Genomic DNA, 23,792 nt, shown 5'->3' on the forward strand with positions numbered 1-23,792 from the left:
GAGCTTTAGATAGCAGAATTTTTTATTGCAAAACCTGAATTCCTCTATAACAGCACTATTTTTTATTATTAAAAAAGATCCATAATCGTCATTTAATCAAAGAGGGAAAAACTGGCTATTTATAGACACTCATATGACAGGAGATGCAAGTTCAGGAAACGCACCTCCGGAAATATGTTAATAGGTGTACAAGGAAAAAAATGGGTGGGAGAAAAGATTGATTGTCCTCAGATATTCTATTCATCTTAATCCTGATGTAAAATAGACGGTTCTAGCTGGCGGCTTCGGCTCCTTTCGACTCCACGTATTCCACAGCTTTCTGTTTGACCGCCTGGATGGTCTCAGGTGTGCCGTTTGTCTTCTCGTACTCCAGGTAGCGCTTGAAGAAGAACTTGATCTTCTTCACCGACACGCTTAGGTGAATCACGCGGTCAAAAAGCTCCCTGGAGGGAACGGGAAAATATTTTCAAACAAGTGTTGTGCCAAACACAAGAATTGAGAACAGAATTTACAAGATTTTAAGATTCTGTTCCACTCTACATATAATTAGGGATGCATGATATATCATATCGCTATACGCCGATATATGTTAATTTTCTTTAAGATATCGTTATCGGCCCAATAAGAAAATTGGGCTGATGTATTAAAGCCGATAAATAATGGATTATTTCCTTCAGCTGAGACACTTCAGATGCGCACTGTTCGCCATGATGCTTTTGAATTGCTTGAAATATGATTGGAATCACTTCAAAAAGGAAAATACAGTTCAGTGCAACATGTGCAGTGCAAATCTGTCATATAGGCTACAGAAAATCATAATGACAAGTTCATTATAATTGAGTGCTTGGTACATCGATTTAATGTTGAGACTTTTGTTTTTGTAATCAGAAAAAATTATATAAAAATTTGGATTTAGATTTATCGGCCAATATATCGTCTATTGACTTTCAAATACACAAAGAATTATCGGTATCGGCCAAAATGTTCATATCGGTGCATGCCTACATATAATATAAAATGTCAAAAAATATATATAAAAAATACATAAAAAAAAAAAAAAAAGTACAATAAAAGTAAATAAGGTACATAGAATAAATTTAAATTAACAATGCAATAGTTTCAAAATGTAAAATAAAAAGTAAACAAAAAAATAAAATAAAAAGTAATACAGAATAATATTTAAAACAAAATCAAAATTAATACAAGTTTTATCTTTAGCCTAACTGACCAATATCAGCTTTTTTTTACAATAGAAAGAAATTGATATTGAGAACCGATATGGCCAATATGAGGGCTTATTTTTAAATACCAAATAAGTAATTGTTTTAAACTAATATTTAAAACAAAATCAAAACTAATAATGTGATTGGTTGATTTGGATGATTGAAAGGGTCTAAAAATTCATAATATGGACTACATGAAGTACAATTCCTACCCAACAGGTGTGCTTACCTCACTTCCCTCTGAGAGCCGTGCTTCACCATCAGGTCTATGAAGACGGACCACAGGTCTGTGCGTTTGGGGTAGGTACTCAGGACCTTGTCAAACATGGATTTGCCTCTCTCAGTATTCCCGTACTGAAACTCCAACCGGGCAAATTTGGAAATCAGGTCCACGTCTGGAAAGGTAGTGAGGAAACAATGCATGAGCTGCTAACAGGCAACCTGGAGGGTCTGGATACCATTTAAATAGCTTTTTCAGATTCATGACACCCAGTTCCCACAGAGATGGCATGTAGCTGGCACTCACGGTCTTTATTGGACAGGCTCTGCAGCGCCCTCTGAAGGAGGGCATTTGTAGCGTCGCTCTGACGCTGTCGTAGCAGGAAGGTGCCGTAACTCAGATATACAGCTTTCTCCTGTCTGAAGCGCTTCACCATGTTTTTATAAAGAGACTCAGCCTCCTACACACACACACACACACACAGGATACAAAAAGTTTAATACTGTGATACAGAGTTTCAACTTTGACGCAACTAACCGACCAACAAAACAACTTTGGATACACAATATATTGGTGGCCATATTAGTATCAACCAATATTAGAAAAAAAATCCCTTTTTTTATTTAATTACTGATATTGAGAACTGATGTAGCCAATATAAGGACTTTATATCCAAATAAATAAATATTTTGCCATATTGGCATTTTCATGCACTACATTGTATTGTTGTTCTGATGGCTTGTAGCATGCGTTTATGTTTTAGCTTTTTTAATAAATTGATGTATAAATAGTTTAAAAAGACCTTTTGTTACCATTTATACCCCAGTCAACATATTTACACTACCGTTCAAAGGTTCAGGGTTGGTGAGTTTTTTTTTTTAAATGTTTGAAACAAGGCTGCATTTTTTTTGATAAAAAAATACATTAAAACAGTAATATTGTGACATTACCGTTTTCTATTTGAATATATATTTAATTTATTCCTGTGATGCAAAGCTGAAATTTCAGCAACATTCCTCCAGTCTTCAGTGTCACATGATCCCGTTTCCTTTCTTTTTATTATCAATGTTGAAAACAGTTGTGCTTAATATTTCTGTGGACATTTTCTTTTCATTATTCTCCGAATGATCTATTCTCAGAAAGTTCAAAAGAACTGCATTTATTTTAAACAGAAATCCTTTGTAAGATTATAAATGTCTTCACTGTCAATTTTGATCTATTTAATGCATCCTTGCAATAAAAATTATTTATAAAAAAAAAAAAAAAAAAAAAAATATATAGACCCCTTACTTTTGAATGGGAGTGTAAGTGGCTGTGATATAAAAATTTGGTCATACCACCCAACCCCTACCCATATCACATCAGTGCGTCCCAACTAACAACCAATCCGATCACGTCACCAGACATAATGCTCACTTTGATCTTGTCTGACTTGGCATAAATGTCGGCAAGCTGCTGGTACACAGGAAGAGGTTCACAGTATTGGATGGCCCGTTCAAAGATTTTCTGCAAACTGTCCGGTGTCCCGTACATGTTCTCCAGATTCAGCATGGCCACCCACACGTTCAGCTTTTCCTGTTCCTCTCTAAACACACAAAGAAACTGGTTAATAGTAGTACAATTTGATTTGTTTTTCAAAACATTTATGCTAAAAGGGGGCTGACCAACAGATAATCCTTTAATTAAAAGTGTAATTTCTTTGCAACTAAGACAATAATGACTGCTTTCAAACAGGTTTCCTGAAAATGGCAACCATACAAACTAAAGTGTTTCACCTGAAGGAGATGGTTTTGAGGGCTCTCTCGGCGACTGCGCGCGCCTGCTCGATCTCCGTGGCCTGCAGATGGAAAGCCATGTACTGCAGCCAGAGGAGGGAGCTGTCCGGAGACGACAGGAGCAGACGCTCAAACGCCGTTGTGCTGTCGGGTCGTACAGATGTGTCCATGAGCTCTGCCTCCAGCTTGACGAGCTGCTGCTCCGCATTCTGCTGCTCCTGCTTTAACTCCTTACGGGACATTTTCACAGGCTGGAGAGAAAGAGGAGCCATTTATGGTGTGTTTGCAGGCAATGCATTGTAAAAAATATATATATTTTTCTAAGTTGTAAATAAAACAAGCAAGTTTTACAAGAAAATACTTGTAAAATCAAATTTTCATGTTTAATTCAATGTGTTTCTTGCCGATTCTTTGTTATTTTTTGTGAAATTTATTAGTAATTTTTCAGTGAAAATTGTTTCACAATTTCTTTTCAGTGTGTGCACCTTTAACCTTAAATGTTTTCTCTGTTGTGATATTTAATAGTCTACATGGGAGCAACTTAATTTTGCTGCAATCCATGGCTCAAGAGCGGGAATGAATGCACCTTTTATTACAATTGCAAGCAACATTGCTCTGTCCCCTAGAGGGACATGGTGATCGCAAAAAACAAAACAAAAAACTTTTGCATCCCCCAAGAAACATTCTGTTCGTTTGTAATTTTTTTTTAAATAATTGCATCCCCGAGAAACTTTGCGTTCCTCCGAAAAACTTTGCGTCTGTTCGCAAAACTTTTGCATTCGTTCGCACAACTTTTGCGTCTCCCTGAGAAACTTCGCATTTGTTGTTTGCGTCTCCCTGAGAAACTTCGCATTCGTTTGCCCAACTTTTGCGTCTCCATGAGAAACTTGGCATTCGTTCGTACAACTTTTGCGTTTCCCTGAGAAAACTTGCCATTCGTTCGTACAACTTTTGCGTTTCCCTGAGAAAACTTGCCATTCGTTCGTACAACTTTTGCGTTTCCCTGAGAAAACTTGGCATTCGTTCGCACAACTTTTGCGCCTCCCTGAGAAACTTTGCATTCGTTCGCACAACTTTTGCGTCTCCATGAGAAACTTGGCATTCGTTCGTACAACTTTTGCGTTTCCCTGAGAAACTTTGCATTCGTTCGCACAACTTTTGCGTCTCCATGAGAAACTTGGCATTCGTTCGCACAACTTTTGCGTTTCCCTGAGAAAACTTGGCATTCGTTCGCACAACTTTTGCGCCTCCCTGAGAAACTTTGCATTCGTTCGCACAACTTTTGTGTTTCCCTGAGAAACTTTATTCGTTCGGACAACTTTTGCGTCTCCCTGAGAAACTTCTCATTCGTTCGCACAACTTTTGCGTCTCCCTGAGAAACTTCGCATTCGTTCGAACTACTTTTGCGTCTCCCTGAGAAACTTCTCATTCGTTCGAACTACTTTTGCGTCTCCCTGAGAAACTTCGCATTCGTTCGCACAACTTTTGCGCCTCCCTGAGAAACTTTGCATTCGTTCGCACAACTTTTGTGTTTCCCTGAGAAACTTTATTCGTTCGGACAACTTTTGCGTCTCCCTGAGAAACTTCTCATTCGTTCGCACAACTTTTGCGTCTCCCTGAGAAACTTCGCATTCGTTCGAACTACTTTTGCGTCTCCCTGAGAAACTTCTCATTCGTTCGAACTACTTTTGCATCTCCCTGAGAAACTTTGCATTTGTTTACAAAAGTTCTGCGTTCCACCATGAAAATTTGCGTTCTTTCGTAAATTTTTGCGCCCCCCTAAGAAGCTTTGCGTTTATTTTCCAAAACTTTTGCGTTCCCCCGGGAAACGCGGTGTTCAGTTGCAAAATGTTCCCGTTCTCCCAAGAAACATTTGTGATGGAAACAATAAAGGGTGGAAGTAAAAACTATATTTCAGTGCGAACACAAAGTTTCTTGGTGAACGCAATCGCTTTTGAAATGCGATTCTTTCCTTCCTTTTTATATTTTTGTACATCACCATGTCCCTTTGGGGGCTCAGTACAAAAGTCTACACGGTAGAAATTTAGTTTTGATGCATGTGTGAGTTCACCTTGCTCGTGACTTCCTGCTCATCCTCACTGGATTCATGGGTATCGTCTACTGCGGCAAAAGGTGTTAAAGAGCCCAGCGTTGATTCCCATGGAAAGCCACATCTCACCTGCAGCCGTTTTGGTTCTGTTTCCTCATGTTTAACCTAAACATTCAGACAACAGTTGTGTTACATATCAGAGAGGTAGTTGTACACCTATATCTCAAAATATTCAATCATATTGTTCTGAAAAGAGATGTGTCACCTTTACTTGGCCACATTTTTTATCTAATGTAGTTTCTTCCTTCTCTCTGAAAAACACATCTACACCACTGTCACTGTCCTCGGTTTTTGTTGTTTTCTTTTTCTTCTTCTTCTTCTCTTTTATGGTTTTCTTCTCTTCCGTGCGTTCTCCCTTCACTGGGCATTCTTCATCTTTTTTCCTTTTTATCTTCTGTCCAACTGTCTCATCGTCTTGTTGCTACAGGGATAAAACACAGGGTCAAATTCATCCTCTTCAAAACTAACAGTCAAAACACAAACACACACACACTTACTTGGCTCTCAGAAAGAGCTCGTTTCCTCGTGGCAACTTTTTCGTCATACTTCACTTTCTTCTCTCCCTTCAGACGTAGTTTTAGATCAAGGGATTTTGGAAGTAGATCTGGTTTCCCAGTGTCCTTCGACAGGAGCGACAGGTTCACGTGGCTGTTCTCTGCGTTCACACTGAAATTTAAATGCATTTATATGAAGAAAAAAAAAGAAAGAATCACAAATAACTAGGTTATTTTTAATTGTTGGTCTGTGCATTCCAATATCTTTCAGTGAAATGAAAAGCTAGGTTAGGACTTCACGTGAAGTTAGAGAAACATTACCTGAGAACCTTGGCCGTCACCAGTGCATTCAGGGCAATGTATTCGGAAACAGATTTTGGGTCGTTCATGAAGTATTTTGTAGCGTGTTGGAACTGAACTCTTCCTGTGATGGCCCTTGATAATCTTTCATAAAAGAATAAAATAATTTTAACTCAACTCAGGAGACTAGAATGGTTTCATTAAAAATATGTGCATCAAAAGATGCTATACCTCACAAATATGCCTTTATCGTTAATAGACGTCACATATCCTCGGATAATCTGGTCCTCTTTTATATCGGAAATTGACTCAATGTCTGGGTCTGTAATATCTTGCTGGTCCTTATGAAATCTGCAGAAAGGGAAGAATGAATGAATTAAAATAATAAAAATTAATTAAAAAAAGTTTTGGCCACAATACAATGAGACAAACCTAAACTAACTCCTTTTCTTACTGAAATGGCACAAAGCCAACCTGAAGTCAGCTAAAGAATTCTTTATAATGCTTCTTTGTAATGACAACAAATGGAAATGGTTTGTCAGATGTCTACATGAGAGCAGAATGTTTTGATGAATTATTTAATAGTTTCAAATGACTAGCAAGATTAGTGGCCAAAACAAAAAAAAACAAAAAAAATACAACCCAAAAGAAAAAAAGGATTGCCATAATTTGCACAATTCTGCACATGTACGCCCTACGCCGGATGTTCTCAATATTCTGAGAAGAAAGCAACAGATATGGGTGAAAGACTGACACAGACCACCCATTTAATACTTTAGGCTACACATCACGCTGCTGCTGCTGCTGGTTTCTCAGGATAGACGCAGCGCAAATCACAGCTGTGTCCTTCTAAAATGTTTACTTATAACTTTCAATGTAGTGACTACTGTTGGAAAACACAATACAGGACGAAACATGGTTTTTAATTTCTAAATGGCCACATGCATAATTACAACATTACATAAAAGGGAAAAAAAATTAAAAATAATAATATATACAATTAAAAAATAAACGAGTACGAGTTTGAAGAATAATTAAAAATAACCAGATTAGGAATAACTTACTCTCAAGCTATCCTAGATGTGCATGACTTTCTTCTTTGAGTCAAACACAATCAGAGAAAAAAATATATCCTGGCTCTTCCCAGCTTTTTAATGGGAGTGAATGGTACCTTAGATTTTGAAGCCCAAAAAAGCAGATCCATCCATCATAAAAGTAATCCATACAACTCCAGGGGGTTAAAAAAGGCCTTCTGAAGCAAAGCAATGTGTTTTTTAAAGAAAAATGTCCATATTTATAACTTTATAAACTATAATCACTGTCTTCCGGTAATGGCTGTATACGAGTCTAGATTCGGTGGAAGAGTGACCTCTGGCCCAGCGCATGACGTAGGATGTAGGAGTAGCGTAAGCTCGGTTGAGAACAGACGACCCTCACGGTTCAAACAAATAGGGCTGGGCAACAAACTCAAGCTCCTCCCACATTTTTGTTTTAAAATTCTCGTTTTAGACTTCTAATTCGTGACCGGTGTTTTGTTTTGCTCTATCCTCTGTGCTTCCATGTTTGTCAATACGTCGGGTCAGAGGTCACTCTTCCCGCCGGAACTAGACTTGCTTGCGGCTGTTATCGGAAGTCAGAGATTATAGTTTATGAAGTTATAAATATGGATACTTTTCTTACAAACACGCATCGCTTCAGAAGGCCTTTATTAACCCCCTGGAGTTGTATGGATTACTTTTATGATGGATGGATGTGCTTTTTTGGGCTTCAAAATCTAAGGTACCATTCACTCCCATTATAAAGCTGGGAAGAGCCAGGATATTGTTTTATAAAACTCTGACTGTGTTTGACTGATTAAAGAAAGTCATATGCACCTAGGATGGCTTGAGTGCGAGTCATTTTGGGTGAACTAACCCTTTAAGTACACAACTGTAATAATTATTGAAGTACAAATTGGACTATTATTGTTACAGCTACCATTTATTAAAAATCATTACCATCTGTCACTATAACATTATTGTCGAGGTAATATTTATTTAGGTAATGTAGTAAGTTGTCATTTTATTTGTATTTATTGTCTGAGATACTGTCCTCTTGTAAGGAAAGTTTTAGCTATTGATTATCAATAAAAACATATGATTGTCAAATAAAAATAAAACAATAAAAGAAAAATAGATAAGTAAATGTAATGGCTGAAAAGCTCCTCATGTTTCATAAGTGAAAAGTGATTGCAGATCTTCAACCAGTTTGTTCTCATTGTTTAAATGACACTTGGTAATATACCTGGAGGGGCGTAATGAAACACTGAAGTTCTTCTCTTTAACCTCCTCAATAATATAGCACCTGGAAAAAAGGACATGCACACATTAACAAAATTTACATTTTAGAGCTTCCTTGTAGGAAAAATCCTGAAGACATTCATCATAAACAATTCCAGCTAGGTCATGACTCATGACTCACCGGACAAGTTGGCCCTGTTTGTAGGGCTCCAGGGGGTTGTCTGGATATGCATCAGAGAGATCCGTTACCGAAGCAAAACCCCAATTCTCAAATGGGAGATGAAGCGACAATCCCTGGTGAGGCTCAACTTTCCGAACCGTCGCCATAGTGACCAACCCTTGCTCCAGCTTGTACATCCCTACAGCAACAGCACACAACAGGAAATGCTAAAGAGACTCGAGGGACGACTGCAACGTGCGTCACAATGGCAGAAGTGCAACATCAAGTATAACGAGACTCAGCGTTTGTTATAACAAGGTGAAAATATTAGCTAGGAAATCTCCTCTGACAGAGTGTAGTTATGACTCCAGTTAAACCTACAAGTATTACCTGTGAGTGACAGAGAAAGCCGTAGTTGAGTCCTGTTGAAACTAACTCCAACAACCTTTGCAGAAACAGTCTGTCCTGGTTTAAACAGCTTCTTTGGTTGATTAGCTTGCTGTGGGAAAACAAATGTGAAAGTTATAGCTTGTTTGTTACCACATTCATTTAAAGAGGACCTATTATTTGACACTGTTGCAGCACCTCTCTTCCCAGTTTGTCAGTAACGCTCTGTTTAGTTCCAGTCTATGAAGCCCCTTCTTCTGAAAAGCACAATGTGCTCTGATTGGTCGCCTGGACCAGTGTGTTGTGATTGGTTACCCGCTTCCAGCGTGTTTGGGAAATGTTGTGCCCCTTACCATAACAGCGAGTTTCAACACACTATAACTCAACTCAACCAGGCCTCGCATATTTTTTTTGCATATGCCTTTGGTGGGGATTATTTTAATGAGGAATATTTGTTGTATTTGTTCCCGGAAGTAAACTCAAGACTACAATCGGGGCGTTTCAGGGAGTTCAGAAACAGTGCGCACTGATATAGAGATTAACTCCCTCTGGAGTGACTTTGTGGTTTGTAATTTTGCAGAACTTTTTCATTCTCAAACAGAAACATTACACCCTAAAGAAAGTTGAACATGTAAAAAAATAAATAATCAACATATGTTCCTGTTTATTTAATTTACTGTCAAATACAAATGAAATACTTTTTGTAAGAGCAACGCAATCTTGCAACACGTTGCTTTTAAAACACTCAATTTAACAAGCAAGAAAAATAAATTGGTAGAGTCTCACCCCAGGTTTTTTAATCATGGCTAAGAGCTCAACGGTTCCAGAGAGGTTGGGCTTCACTTCAACTTCCAAGTTTTTTTTTGTTACGTTGTACTGAAAAAAAGACAAAAAATTACTCCAACAGTTCATGCAGTTTTTAAATTATATTTGCTGTTCTTTAGATTTCAAAAGTTACCGTTGACGGGAAGCATAAGACTTCATCTCCAGGTGTGAAGTTTGTGTCAACTGACTGTTTGTCACCAGCTTTCAATGTTCTGAAATAGAAAGAGTAAGAGTCTGCAGTACCGCAAAACAACGAATATAAAACTCGCACAGACAGCAAATGTTTGTTGCAACTGTTCCCATAGGCTGCTTTCTCACATATATTAATGTATGGAGAGCTGTAGCAACGTATACCTGGGCAGAAGACTGAGTTCAGGTATGGAAACAGCATAGTCGGGGTGAGAGATTGGCAGGAAACTGTTGAAAGAGAATATCGCCATTTAACCAAAAAATACCAAGATATGATTTTTTTGGCCATATCGCCCAGCCCTACTACCAACATTGTAACAACACAAAAGTGATTGAAAATCAGCGAAGTAACACTGCTGTATTTACTTGTGACCACGAACTGTGTGCCCTCCAATCACTCTGGCTTCGACCTCTGCGCCGACCTTCAGGGATGATGTTGGGAAGCTGCCAACCGCAGGAGACTCCTCTATCTCAGACACATGGATCCTTCCTATGGTCCCCGACGGCAGCGTCACCAGCACGTGCATGGGCTTCACCTTCTTTACTGTGACCGTCATCACTTCCCCAAGAATGAGGTCACGGGATGGACCTTGGCTCTTGGATTTTGGCTGCTTGTGTTTGGTATCAAGGTGCTGGAACGCTACAAGAGGAAGTCCTCCTAATTCCTCGCTGCTCGGGTCCTCCACGGTCACATTCAGATGGGAACCAACTGAAAACTTCTTTGAACCATTTAAGTGAGTCTGAAGGAGAATGATGGTCAGGTGGCCAGTGTCACCCAATGAGACGACAGCAAAGTCTTTATCGGTGTACTGGATTGTTGCAGCGAGTTTGGAGTCCTTTGTCAACTGAAGAAAAACACAAAGGATCAACTTTAACAGACTTTCCTGAACAAGTCAGATGCTGTGGATTTTCAGAGCTGCAAGTAGTGCTTACCTTCTTCTTGTTCGTGATCAACTTTGGAAGCAGCGACACATGGACCTCAGACTTTAAAGGGTCAACATGGAGAATCACTGCGCTGAATTTGCAGCCCGGAGTCACATTCACGCCTGAAACATTCACACAAATCTAGTTAGGCGAGAACTAGCATGTTATCCATCCATGTAAAGATCTGCACATGTACATGCAACCACTTTTTGAAGTTTTAAAGGCAGTTTATATGCTTTTTCAGTCCAGACATGTAGACAGCCCAATATGAGCATCACTTAAACAGGAATCGGTGACATTTGGAACCAAACCATTCAAGACATTCAGTTCTAATGGAAGTTCATGAACATTTATATTCTTCCACTGATGAAAAAAAAAGCCAATTAAAAATATTAGTAAAGACTATAATACTATATAAATAATACTAATATGACACTTAAACACTGTAGATACACTCCGACAAAAACATCAAAATCGAAACAAAAACAAGAACTCAAAAGTTTCACATTTTTGATTTTATTGTGATTTTTTTCCCATGTTTGTTTTGCAAGTGACTGAACAGTAAAAATGTCTTACAAGGTAACAAAATACAAAAGTAAAAGAATGGCAGATCAAAAGTAGGGGGAGGGAGAAGATGGAAATCTTTATTTAATTATTTTTTATCTTTGCTATTAAAAATTAGACCCTAGCATAGTTTAGTACTCGCGTGCCGTTTGACGCTTTTAGTGTGCATGCGAATAAATTGCTTAACAGGCAAGACTTTAAAAAGCATGCAAATAAGAAACTTCCGTGATTGTAAAGAACTGCAAGTTAACGTGATGTTCTAAAGCAGATCGTGGAGACACTTTAATCACTCACGATCAAAAATCGTAATATCGTACACCCCTAGTTTGAAGTAGCCTGGTTAAAACCAGACCATTCTCAGTAGTAACTGAGTTATGGTCTGGCAAAGCTCCATAGACAAATCTTTTCCAAAGGGGCGTCACCAACGGACGTCGCTCAAATGCCTCTGGGCGCAGTTGGATAGACCTAAATCCAATCAGAGCGATCGTCATCGTGTAAAGCCATATGCTGTGTCCCAATTTGCCTAAGTTACACTACGCCATAAAAGTATGTACTCTTTTTGTGAAGAAAAGGTATTTACTTTTGAATGTGTAGCAAAAAAGTAGGCAAGCTTTGGGACATACTACTTCGTCATCTTTATCGGACGGATCTGTCGCGTGCATCCCGTCACGTAAACTGCCCTGTCAATCATTGTGTCACAGTTAAAATCCTCTATTAAATCTAATTTAATTCCCTACCGTTTCGGAGAGAAATGTAGTAGCACGTTCATCTGCCAGTGGGTCTTTCATGGAGACTGTCCTCATGTGTTTGCAATTTGAAATTTAAAAGTTGAACGGACGTCGCTCAAATGCCTCTGGGCGCAATTGGATAGACCTAAAACCAATCAGAGCGATCGTCATTGTGTAAAGCCCGCCTCGAACGTTTCTGATTGGTGCCGCGATTTTGACGGCATGGAAATGGGCTTGAATGAGCTCTTTGCCAGACTACTTGCAGAGCAAATCTGAATTTGCCGGAAGTTGTCTGGGTTTTCCCAGGCTAAGTTTGAAGGGCTCAATCACTGAATTGGTGGCTGCAGTTCTTGACTGACTGAATCAAGTCATGTCAACTTGAAATAGACAGAGTACTGTTATTGAGTTGTGTAGTAAAAGTTAAAATCATTTAAATTACAAACTAGTTACATTTAGAGTGCAGTTTTGTAATCTTAAACAGAACCTTATTTAAAAGAAAGGCGGTCCTCACCTTCTGTGTGGAACTTTGAGGCCAACACAGTGGCTTCACTGAGCCGATCTGAGCTCACTGTGACCGAGCCGTCCTCTCTGGCATCTCCCACCGTCACCTTGATTTTATCTCCGAGCGACACAGCAGAGAGCTGTTGTAGGACGTCAGACTCCCCTGGAGACAGACAGAGAGTTGGATAACTTGATTAAAAACACTAAAATATAATCCAAAGAGCGGAAAGCAGAAGTCAGACAACCTATTGTTTGTTGTTCATCAGAGCCTACACTCGTACCTCTGCCAGAAACCATCTCAAAGATGGACTTCCTTTCCTTCAGACCCTGGATCAGTCTGGCGTGGGCACCTTGCTCCAAGAGACTCAATTCTGACACCTTCAGGCTGACCAGAAACCTTTGCTTTTCTTCGTCCAGATGCGTCACTAGGGCAACAACCGACTGGCCGATATCAAAGACGCCTGATGTGTTTGTGACGAACTGGTCGGCCATAGCCTACAATGAGATTGAAACATCATCATCACTTCTGCACTAGGGATGTGTCAGACTAGCTGAGTAAACAACTCTGCTAATGCTAGTCGACAAAGGAAATACTAGTGGTTTTGGTAACATTTTATTTTACGGTGACGTAGAACTGGTTTGGTTATGAGGGACAATTCCGGTATGAAATTTTTATTTTATTTCAGTTAACGTTCATTTTATTTTAAAGTCCCCCTGTGGTGAATCCAGCTTTTAATGTTGTTTATGTCTATGTGGTGTTTTTAATATGCTTCAAGCCGAACAATGTGTAAATAAGTCAACACCATTGCTGAGTATTTTCTCTTTAAAACGGCAGTGAAGCAAAGACAGTCTCAAAAACTAGGTTTGAAATCGCTGGTGTTTCTGACATCACAAACTACCTTGTAACCAATCAGGTCAATGTGTGATCGTCAACAAATGGATCTCTGAGCGGGTGTGAGTGAGTAGAGGCGGGGCTAATTTGCATATTCATAGAACTGCGTATGCTAAATGAGGCAAGGGTTTAGAGTTACATTTAAGCTATTTTAAGGCATGAAGAATTTTTTTTAAATGTCATTACGGTGATCAAAATTAGTTTTAAGGGATAAAATTATCGCTTTTCATACACGCGAAGCACATTAAAACACAGACATGGTAATGAACATTATAACCTTGACATGTACAGACTTATGTTAACTAACTTATTTGAGGAATTGTGTTTATAATATTGAGTTTGTACTCGTGTTCCTGCAATGCCTACGGATTCAGTTGGTTTGAATAAATATGTCTAAATTGGCTAATGTTGATTAAAGCCCTATTCGGACGGGACAAGTTTAACATGTAGAGGTGGGGTCATGCAATTTTACCACAGGACGTCTGTAATAATAATGGCCAATTCTCACAGGATAAGATATCTCAGTAAATCTCTATCTCTATTACGTTGCTTCCTGATATCAGCAACGTACAACCCCACATGATTTCAGGAAGCAACGTAATAGAGATAATTACTGAGATATCTTATCTCTTTACTTTACCCCACCTCTCCATGTTAAACTAGTCCCGTCCGAATAGGGCTTAAGTGAAGGATTCATTTACATGATCATAATGTAAGGCAAGCAGAGATTCATAGACAAAGTAGGCTATTTCAAATGGACCGTTAAAGGGATAGTTCACCCAAAAAAGGTTGTTCAGAGTCAATTGAAGTCAATGGGGCCCATCCACTGTTTGTTTACTGACATTCTTCAAAATATCATCTTATGTGTTCAGCATAAGAAAGAAATTCATACAGGTTTGGAACAACATGAGGGTGAGTAAATGATGACAGTATTTTTTGGTGAACTATCCCATTGGTTGATGTGTGCCACAACTAATGTCATTAACATTTAAACAGTGTCATGTTCACACAAAATACTATCCAAACAACCAAAATGCAAACATACATCTTTAGGAGCGAGGCCGAAGAGTCCGTGCGGGAAATCGATAAAGACTCCATAAGGCATGATGTTCTTCACCCAGCCCAGCATCTGCATCCCCACCTGGAGCTCAGAGAACTTCTGCGGGATGCTGCCGTCCTCCAGACAGGCCTTCAGTAGGGGTTTCTTGGTGAGAGTCTGAACAGGACTCGGTTAAGAAGAACTGAACGGTCTGCAAATTAAAGCTGCATGATTCTGGATAAACATGATTTCTTTTCTTTTTTTAAATATAAAGATCAAGATTCTCCCACGATTCTGAATAGACAGCTAAACAAAATAACATAATTTAGTAGAGATTGTGACAAAATGTTAATTGCTGCAACATATTAAAAAAATTATGTAATTAATTTGAATTAATTGTTTAAAAAACATCGGTTTGAATGAAGTATTCAATGACTCACTCATTAAGCCTTCACTTGTTTCATTACTGGATTAATCAGCATTTTTGAATAAATCTTTTCAATGAATGAGTCGCTGACAATTTTTTTTAAACAAGTCACTTGTCACCACCTACTGGTGTAATGGCATATTTGATACAAACTTTATTTGAAGCATCAAGTTACTTTCAAAAGTTAATTCACTGTATTTTGATCGCTACCGTAGACATCAGTGTTTATATCTGAACTATTAACTTTTATCTCAGTGCTTGTTTCATATCTATACATGACAACTACTCTCTCTGGTTCAGTGCCAACGCAGATTTTAATGTTTGCTGTGATCGTACTTGTCAATCTTTAACAGACACAGCCAAATCATTGTATTTAGAAAAAAGATCACGTGTGTGTTTGAATCAAGATCGCGATCTTTTAACGATTAATCGTGCAGCTCGAATACAGATTTTTTTAGTTGCTAAACGACTTATTTTTACTGACAGATGAGAATGGTTGTGTGAGGATACAATGCCCTTCTTCTTGTTCTTGCTGAGACACATTACATTAGAGATGGTGTCACCCTCCTCCAGCGCCATCCACAGGGGAAAGCAGTTGGTCACATGATCAGAGAGATGCACTATGGGTATGAAAGCTGGAGCCTCTTCAGGAACAATGGAGACTTCCAGACCATCCAGGACTTTGCGGCAAACTCTTACATTGACTGCCTAAATAGGAAATGACATGGAGAGAAATATGTAGTGACGTATTTGTGTCATTTTCCTGTGGTTTGCAAAGATAAGTATAAAAAGTTGTTTCAGTCAAATTACCTTTCCAACCACAAAGTCAAATTTCTCAGTCTGCTCCACCTTTATATCTCCCTCAGTAACGGCCTTGAAGGATAAACATAGCTTCTTATTTTCCGGGTCGCACCTCAAGACTTTGGCCTGAACAACCTTGAGAAAATAATTAAAAGAATCCCCCAAAGTGTTAATTAGTGTGAACTGAAGATGAAAACACTTCAAGAGATGCAGAAATGTGTGACTGGAATAAATCTGACAAAACACAGCAATTTATTTTAAATTTAAAATGTAATTTATTCCTGTGATATTCCAAAGCTGAATTTTCAGCATCATTACTAACAAAACGTGCTGACCCCAAAATTAAAAAACAGTTTTTAAATATAGCTCTGACCTGGCCAATGAAGAAGAGACCTTCAGGATTATCCACACGCTCTGTGGACAGCTCCCCCACAGGAACCAGACCCTTCACCTCTCCATAGAACCGGACAATACAGCCAAACTTCTTCACAAACACGATGACGCCGTGAGAGATGCGGCCCACCTTGGCATCCGAGTAGGACTGGAAGATAGGGAGTGTGGACTCAATAAGGGCCTTTTTCCTGGTCAGGATCAACCGCTTGTTCTGAACATCCAATGATAATACCTAAAAAAAACACAGGTAAAAATAATTAGAAGAAAGGCTACAAATACAGTTTTAGAGATTGCATTAAATGGGGAAAACGCAAAAAAAAACAACTACATACTTCATATAATTTAAAGGTTATATATATATATATATATATATATATATATATATATATATATATATATATATATATATAGATAGATAGTTGTGTATATTATTACAATATTACTGTAATAGTAAGATTTCTATATTCATTTAATAAAAAAAGGCAGATTCCAGTTTTTCTTCTTTTTTTGTCTTTAGCTGATCACATGCCTGGCTCACTTAAGTGACTGTTTATTTTTATTTAAATAAGAAGAATTAATTGATTTATTTTATTTATTTAACTTGACATGCATGTTCACTACCATTCTAAATATTCAATATGTTGCATAAGAAGAATTCATTGATTTATTTTATGTATTTAATTATTTAACCTGACATGCATGTTCACTACCATTCTAAATATTCAATATGTTGCTTAAAAATAAAATACATTGTGTGGAAAAAAAAGTTGCTTTTTACCCCGACATTTAAAAATAACACATTTTAGAGCTGTAATCACAAAACGGCCAAAAACTTTAAGGTTATCATACAGTCAAAATCTCATACCGACCCATGCCTAATAGAGACTTCAAAAGAACAGCATTTATCTGAATTTATAATTTATATAAATGTCACTTTTAAAAGCTTTCTATTTCAGATACTGCATGACACATAATAATAATAATAAAAAAGAAAACAATTATGATGATTTTATCATCTCTAGTTAAAAAGCCTCACCCTGCACTTGACATTCAAGCCGTCAAAAAACATCTTCTCTGGGTTCTTTAGGACGACATCGGCAAGGTGAATTCTGGGTATCATTCCTCTGATGTGGCCCGTTATCCTCACGAAAACGCCATGTTTCTGCAAACCCGCAACTTTACCCTGAAACCCAGAAGCAGCATGTGACCGCCATTACATTCATTCTTTTATGTGACATTTGCTGCAGATCCATTACTTTTTTTGTCTTGCCCACCTCAACAATTTGCCCCACTTTGATGTCTTGATATCTGAAGAAGGTCATTTCAATAGTGCTCCTGCAAAACAAAAGAAAACAGAACAACCAATCATAACACGAACCAGCCAGAACACCCTAGCAACGTCATATCAACCAACCTGCGCAGTGTGACCAGGTGAATCTGCTCCATAGGACTGTAATCTATGATTCTCAGAGAGTGTTCAGACTGGGACAGCAAGCGGTTTGGGTTGAACTCTTCTTTTGGCTCCTTCATGAGGTTTTTCTACATGCAAAATACAAATAAAACTTCATCAGACTCACAGAATGGATATTTTTAATATAACTCTGTTCTGATTGTGTTCGGCTGAAAGAAGAAAGTCATATACACCTAGGATAATAGTTTAATCATGGGATAATTCTCATTTTGGGTGAACTAACTTTTACTACAGGTTCATTTTTAATGAATTTTATGAATTGCATTACTTAAACGAGTATAATACAATTTTTTTTAATTATATTTAATTGCTTGTAATTTACATACACTGCCAAATCCTTGCCTAATAACACGCAAATCAAGCACTATGAATGGATAAAAACACTAACTTTAAAGACCCTTCATATTTAATGGTATTTAATTATTTTTAGATTACATTTAATAGACTTTCATGAAAACATTAGCAATTGGCTTGTAAAAGGTACTACCAGAGTTATTAAAGTTAACTAAAACTACAACAAATTTTTATAAAACCATATAAAACTTGAAACAAAATAAACGTTACGTGAAATCAAATTAAAAATATTTAAATAAAAATAATTTTAGCAATCTGACAAGACAGCAATAACTAAAACTAAAACAAAAAAAGGAATACACCTGTCAAAAACACAACAAAATTACTAAAAATTTTAAATTAAAATGAAAAGAAATTATTATTCAAAATATAAATAAAAATTAAAACAGTATCTCAATGATTCAAAAATAACACTGAAATTGAATTTTTCATTGAATTTACACCGTTTGACCAGCAAGTGCCAACAGCCTGTGGTGTTTGAACACTTCAAAACAATGAATCATTTTGCGATGCAACTGTTTCAATTGATTCAGAGTTTCAAAAAGCTTTGTTTCTCCCATAACTAATGTGTAGTCATCATTGACAATATTTGTACTCACATGCACAAAGGCTGTGGTACCGTCGGGCATCTTCATCACGGCTCCTGAGTGATAGTGCAGATCAGTCATCTTGCAGCCCTGCACCACCTCACCAATCCGCTCGCTGTAGAACACATCCAGCACAGCGCCCCCTGGTGGCAGGAGATGACTGCGCAGGGACAGGCTCACATGCCGCGTGGACGGCTCCACATGCAAAACCCGTGCCAGCACCTGAAGAGTGGGAACACACAGAAAGAACTTAATTACTGACTGTTATTTTAGTATTATTTATATACTATTACAGGTTTTATTATCATTTTGAAATAAGTTTAGTTACATTTTTAGTAATTTTGTTTTGTGCTTGTCTTTTTGTTTATTTTTTTATTTTAAAGGGGTCATGAACTGCATTTTTTCTATTATTTTATAATGTTTCCTGCAGTGCACGTATAATGTTATTATGATATTTACATCAAAAATGGCCATAATTTCAAAATTATGTGTCTGCTGTGAGACTTCAGTGTAAACGCCCACTGCTGTGATTGGCTGACATCTTTGCATATGAAAGAAGTATTACATGTGGTACTCTCGAATACTTTTACTACGTTCTTACTATTACAGCTGTCGAGATTAACTAATCGTGAAAAGTGTTGATTATGGCATTATTTTTAAGATCTATTCCCATCACATGAAATGTTGTCGTGATGAGCATTGAGCAGATGACAGACAGTCTGCTGAGCGAATGAATGCAGTGATCTCGTCATTGCAACTCGATTTCTCTCATCATAACTAACAGCGCAAACACAATGTAAATAAGAGATTCGTTGATTATAACAGAAGTTTTGATGAGAGTCTAGAACTCAGTCACTGATAAACTCGCGCTGGTGGTTGAAAGCTCCAGCGATTGTAAAAGGAGGCATTCTTTGTATATAATTTTAATAACAGATTATTTTCACGCTACTAAAAGAAAAAATGTGAAATTGAGCGTTTAGGCACTGCTGGCTTGATTTACTGTCGCATAAACAGCAATAAACGACTGAGACGAAGTACATGACTCATTACAGATCAGAAATCACTGACCACAGATCAGGCTTTAGATTAAACATGGTTACTTACATGTTGTGGCATTACTGTCAGGTCCATATCTTACAGTAAAAGTCGATTGGCAAAGCCTGCGCCGAAATGGCGACTGATTTCCCAGAAGGTAATGTTATTTTTAGTCCAGTGATCCTGTATGGCTCTTCTTTCCTCGTCATCTCACTAACACGCCGGTGGGCGGGGCTAAAGATGATTTTCTTCTGCAGAGGCGGTCTTTTGTCGACATTATCACAAAATCCGAAACAAGTTGTTTTGAGCTTTGATTCAATTAAAGCTGTTTTTGGGCTAACGGGTTTTTACAGTACAATGACCCCTTACATGTCAAAATATCAGGGAAATTTGACCCCTTTAAATATTAGTACATAGATTTAATAATTTTATTTCTTTTTATTTGAGTTTTAGTTTATATTTACTTTTTTTCCAGTTAGCAATTTTAGTGCTTCAATTTAAACTACATGAACATTGGATATTTTTAAATGTTTTAACCGAAATAAGTTTACAATTTTCATCTAATATTTAGATTTAATTATAGCTTTATTTCGATAAAAGAGTTAATAGTTTTAGTTAACAATAACAACCCTGCTGATAACCAAATGTTTTAGGCAGAAACACATCAAACAAAAACAATTAGCAACAATTTTGAAGCACTGTTACTATGGTCTTTGGACTCTTACCTCCTGTCCTTGGCTGTAGGTCGATGCCTTGTCCTCATCAAGGTGAAGAAAATCAACCACTCCGGTGAAAGATGAAAGATACGTCACGATGAGCCCGTGAGGAGTAACCTAGCATAAGAGGAAGTATTTTAGTATTAACCATAGAGTGCTATAGAGCCTACACACGTCTTCAGCAGTGTTGGTTCCAGAAGTATTTTTTCCATTCATTTCTCCCATAAGGATTTTCAAAAAAAACTTAAAGCGTTATAAGCCAAGAACCAATCCAACCAGCTACGAGGTGAATCATGACATTACAAACTTAGATTTGAAGCAAAACTGTTTTTTAAAATCAGACAAAAATAAAAAGGTACAACAAGACTGTGTACTTAACAGCTTTAGTGAGGGAAAGAACTACAATCCCATGAAGCATTGCGAACAGATATACAGTATATATTTTGAGAGTGTAGGGAGATAGACTTGAGTACATCATTTACAGCGTTTCATGGGAGTGGGCGGAGCTAAATAGACCTTTTAGTGTGTTCTGCTGGTTTTGATTCTCTGATTGGTGGATTTTTGTACAGCATCATGGGTAATGTAGTTTTTTAACACAAATCCCGCTGTTAACCAATTATTTTAAAAATATGTAGAAATAATGTGGACTGAAGGCTTCAGCAGAAACAAACACCATCAATTACAAACCTCGTAGCTCACAGAAAGGCTGTCTTTAAAGGTTCATAAGTTATCGTTAAAAAATGAATGGAGTTTTTGCTTCCGGTCCCGACTGCTGCACTCTATATTATATTTCACGTTTAAACCGTTTCATCCAGCTGACCTACCAGGGTATGTGCAGGGTTCTTAAGGCCTTCTGACCTCTTGAAGTTTTTGAGACTTTTCTTATGCCATTTATAATATGAAACTTTTGATATAACATTTTGTAAGGCTTTCTAAGGATCTGTGGGGAGCCTGCTTACCTTCTTTACGCATGCGCGGACCAAAAGTCCGGGCAGGAGGGTGTCTAGAGTCCATCCATGCTGAACCGTAGCACAGGCCTTTGCGAGAACCTGGGGATTCTGGCACAGACGCACCACACGTCCATCGTTCTTGACTTCCTCTATCAGGATCGACACGTACTGACCCACATTCAGATCTGAGATAAACAGGAAACTTACAATCATAATGCCGCTTTTATCCCAACGCAAGCATAGCCTTAAAGGGACAGTCCACCCAAAAATGAGAAATCCTTTTATTGTTGTTGTCATTCCAAACATGTATTATGGTGTAAAATTTGATTTAAAAGGTAAAATTGTCAATAGTATTTTTGCATTTTATTTTTTAAATTATAGGACTAGTCCATGCCATACAGGTTTGAAATTAAATGAAGGCGAGTAAATTATGGCAATTTTAATTTGTAAGTGAACTACCGGTAATCCTCTTACATTCTTTATGATGTGGTGATTCATTGCATGATTGAACCATGATAAACAGTTTATGTACATGAATCAGATGTTATGTTTGTGCCTGACTCCCTACCTTGTTTTGTTTGTTTGTTTAGAGTTTGACGCCATGCCAGCTACCCCGGCTATATTCATTGCGAGAAAGATATAAAAAAGAAGAAGAACGATTCTACCTTGTTTTGAGGCAATGCTCTTTTTGGGCAGGAAAGCTTTAGTGCCAATGATTCCGACGTCAACCAGATATCCGTGATCTTCCACACTCTCCACACAACCACTCAGTGTCTGAAACGTTAAGAGGGTTTGATCTTAGCTCACGAGTGACAATTACACATAAAAGATTCAGCAAGAACTGGGTCATATACACTATACAATATATAATATTAAAGAAGGATTGCAAACTCACCATTCCAGGTTTCAAAGCACCTGAACTCAACACCTTGTTAACATCTTTTGGGTTGATTGACACTTTAAGACTAACATGACCCTCCTTAGCGGATTCTAAAGACGACACAACACATCTGACCAGCATTCCAGGAGAAAGTAGTTGCGTGAGAGGGACCACTTCCTATGAAGAGTAGACAAACATGAACAAAAAATGCATTATACTGTTACAAACACAACAACGTTCGCATCTATTTTTACAGTTTCTTTCCTTGTGCAGTTGTGTTACCTCTGAACTGTCTTCAGATTCCAGTCTGTTATTGAGAATCTTGGTGTAGGAGTCACAGATGTTGTAGATTGGCAGGTAACCAACAAGACCGCTTGGGAGACCGACTACCACCTCAAACTCTGACACTTCCTTCACACAACCCAGCATCAAAGTGCCAATCTTCAGATTCTAGACAGAGGAAATGGGAAAGAAACCTGGGTGATCAGACACAAGTACAATTTTTATGTATACACCAAAAAAAAAGTAAAGTTGCAGTTTGGATTTAATCTTCAGAGTCAAAGACTGGATCATTATTGCAGTGATTATTATGTTTTTAGCATTTAATATGTTTGGGAACAGCTCTTCTAACCCTAACTGATGGAGTGTGTATCTTTTTATATCACTCTTAAGTTTCTCTACAAAATTACCCGAAGATGAAGAATTTCTACAGAAGTGGCAGTATTAAGTTTTAAATGCTCTTCATCCACTTTCTGTTTTTTAAGGGTTCTCTCTTCATCATGTTCCACGTCCTTCTTCTTCTTCTTCTTAACCAGTGTTTCACGTGTCTGAAAAACATTCATAGGCATTACACTCATAACAATTTGTGCAAGCAACTGTTTGCTCATTGATCTTCATTAAAACCACTGCTTTAATCACCACCATCATCATCATCATCATCATCATCTTCTTACTTCAAAAAGATTGTCCACATCATGTGTCTTAACATGTTTGGGCCCAGAGGTCTTCTTCTCTGCACCGCCACGGGGGAAATCTTCCTCCATAGATGCCATTATTTACTATTTACCTGAATGGAAGGGCTCTAGTGAGGTCCAATCAAGAAACAAAGACATTAAACATATTTCGAATCTTAATAGACATTAATAACCATCTTTACCGCAATTCATGTATCCGTTATTTACACTGACCAAGCACAAATAACATGTCTTACATCTGCCTGCATGTCGACACATGAGAAACACAACATATACCTATACTATATTACAACATTTAATCAACATATTCCTTACATTTAAATACGCGACATAGGTCATTAAACCCCCCCCAGCAGTAACAACAAACTGATTTTACTTACGCTATAAAACTTTGTGTATATCAATGGAAAATGCTCTCATGCAAGTAAATCTCACATGTTTCTCACAAGCGTGCCATCTTCACGACCCGGACGTAAACACTGGGAGGCGGGATTTACGATTGCAGCAAAAGTAAAAAGAATCAACCAATAGGATGACGGCGTTTCTGGATTGGCGTTTCTGTAAACCTATCGGTGTGGTGTAAAAAGCGATTGA

At 37.8% G+C, this 23,792-nt stretch overlaps 1 protein-coding gene across 2 annotated transcripts; it reads right to left on the reverse strand.

Annotated features, from left to right (window-relative positions):
- Positions 1-4: 4 nt before the first annotated feature.
- Positions 5-23,672, reverse strand: pdcd11 (programmed cell death 11). Of its 2 annotated transcripts, none has more exons than XM_084105759.1 (36): positions 23,579-23,672; positions 23,178-23,305; positions 22,914-23,051; positions 22,507-22,674; positions 22,240-22,401; positions 22,010-22,118; positions 21,354-21,529; positions 20,404-20,511; positions 18,656-18,865; positions 17,646-17,770; positions 17,506-17,566; positions 17,268-17,414; positions 16,212-16,463; positions 15,848-15,973; positions 15,548-15,745; positions 14,617-14,787; positions 12,961-13,174; positions 12,690-12,842; positions 10,896-11,008; positions 10,329-10,807; positions 10,128-10,190; positions 9,907-9,985; positions 9,735-9,824; positions 8,952-9,060; positions 8,583-8,760; positions 8,406-8,465; positions 6,354-6,473; positions 6,144-6,266; positions 5,826-5,994; positions 5,534-5,749; positions 5,290-5,433; positions 3,219-3,469; positions 2,860-3,028; positions 1,750-1,903; positions 1,453-1,618; positions 5-443 (listed from the first exon to the last, which is right to left on the reverse strand). In XM_084105759.1, the coding sequence occupies exons 2-36, from the start codon at positions 23,274-23,276 to the stop codon at positions 272-274; spliced, it is 5,472 nt and encodes a 1,823-aa protein (XP_083961885.1). In that variant the 5' UTR covers positions 23,277-23,305; positions 23,579-23,672; the 3' UTR covers positions 5-271. The 2 variants fall into 2 exon arrangements, with proteins under 2 accessions (XP_083961885.1, XP_083961886.1); XM_084105760.1 differs by having other exon boundaries at positions 23,178-23,290; positions 23,579-23,660.
- Positions 23,673-23,792: the final 120 nt, after the last annotated feature.

Source organism: Abramis brama (assembly GCF_963993115.1).
Source record: "Abramis brama genome assembly, chromosome: 2".
Lineage (NCBI taxonomy): Eukaryota > Metazoa > Chordata > Actinopteri > Cypriniformes > Leuciscidae > Abramis > Abramis brama.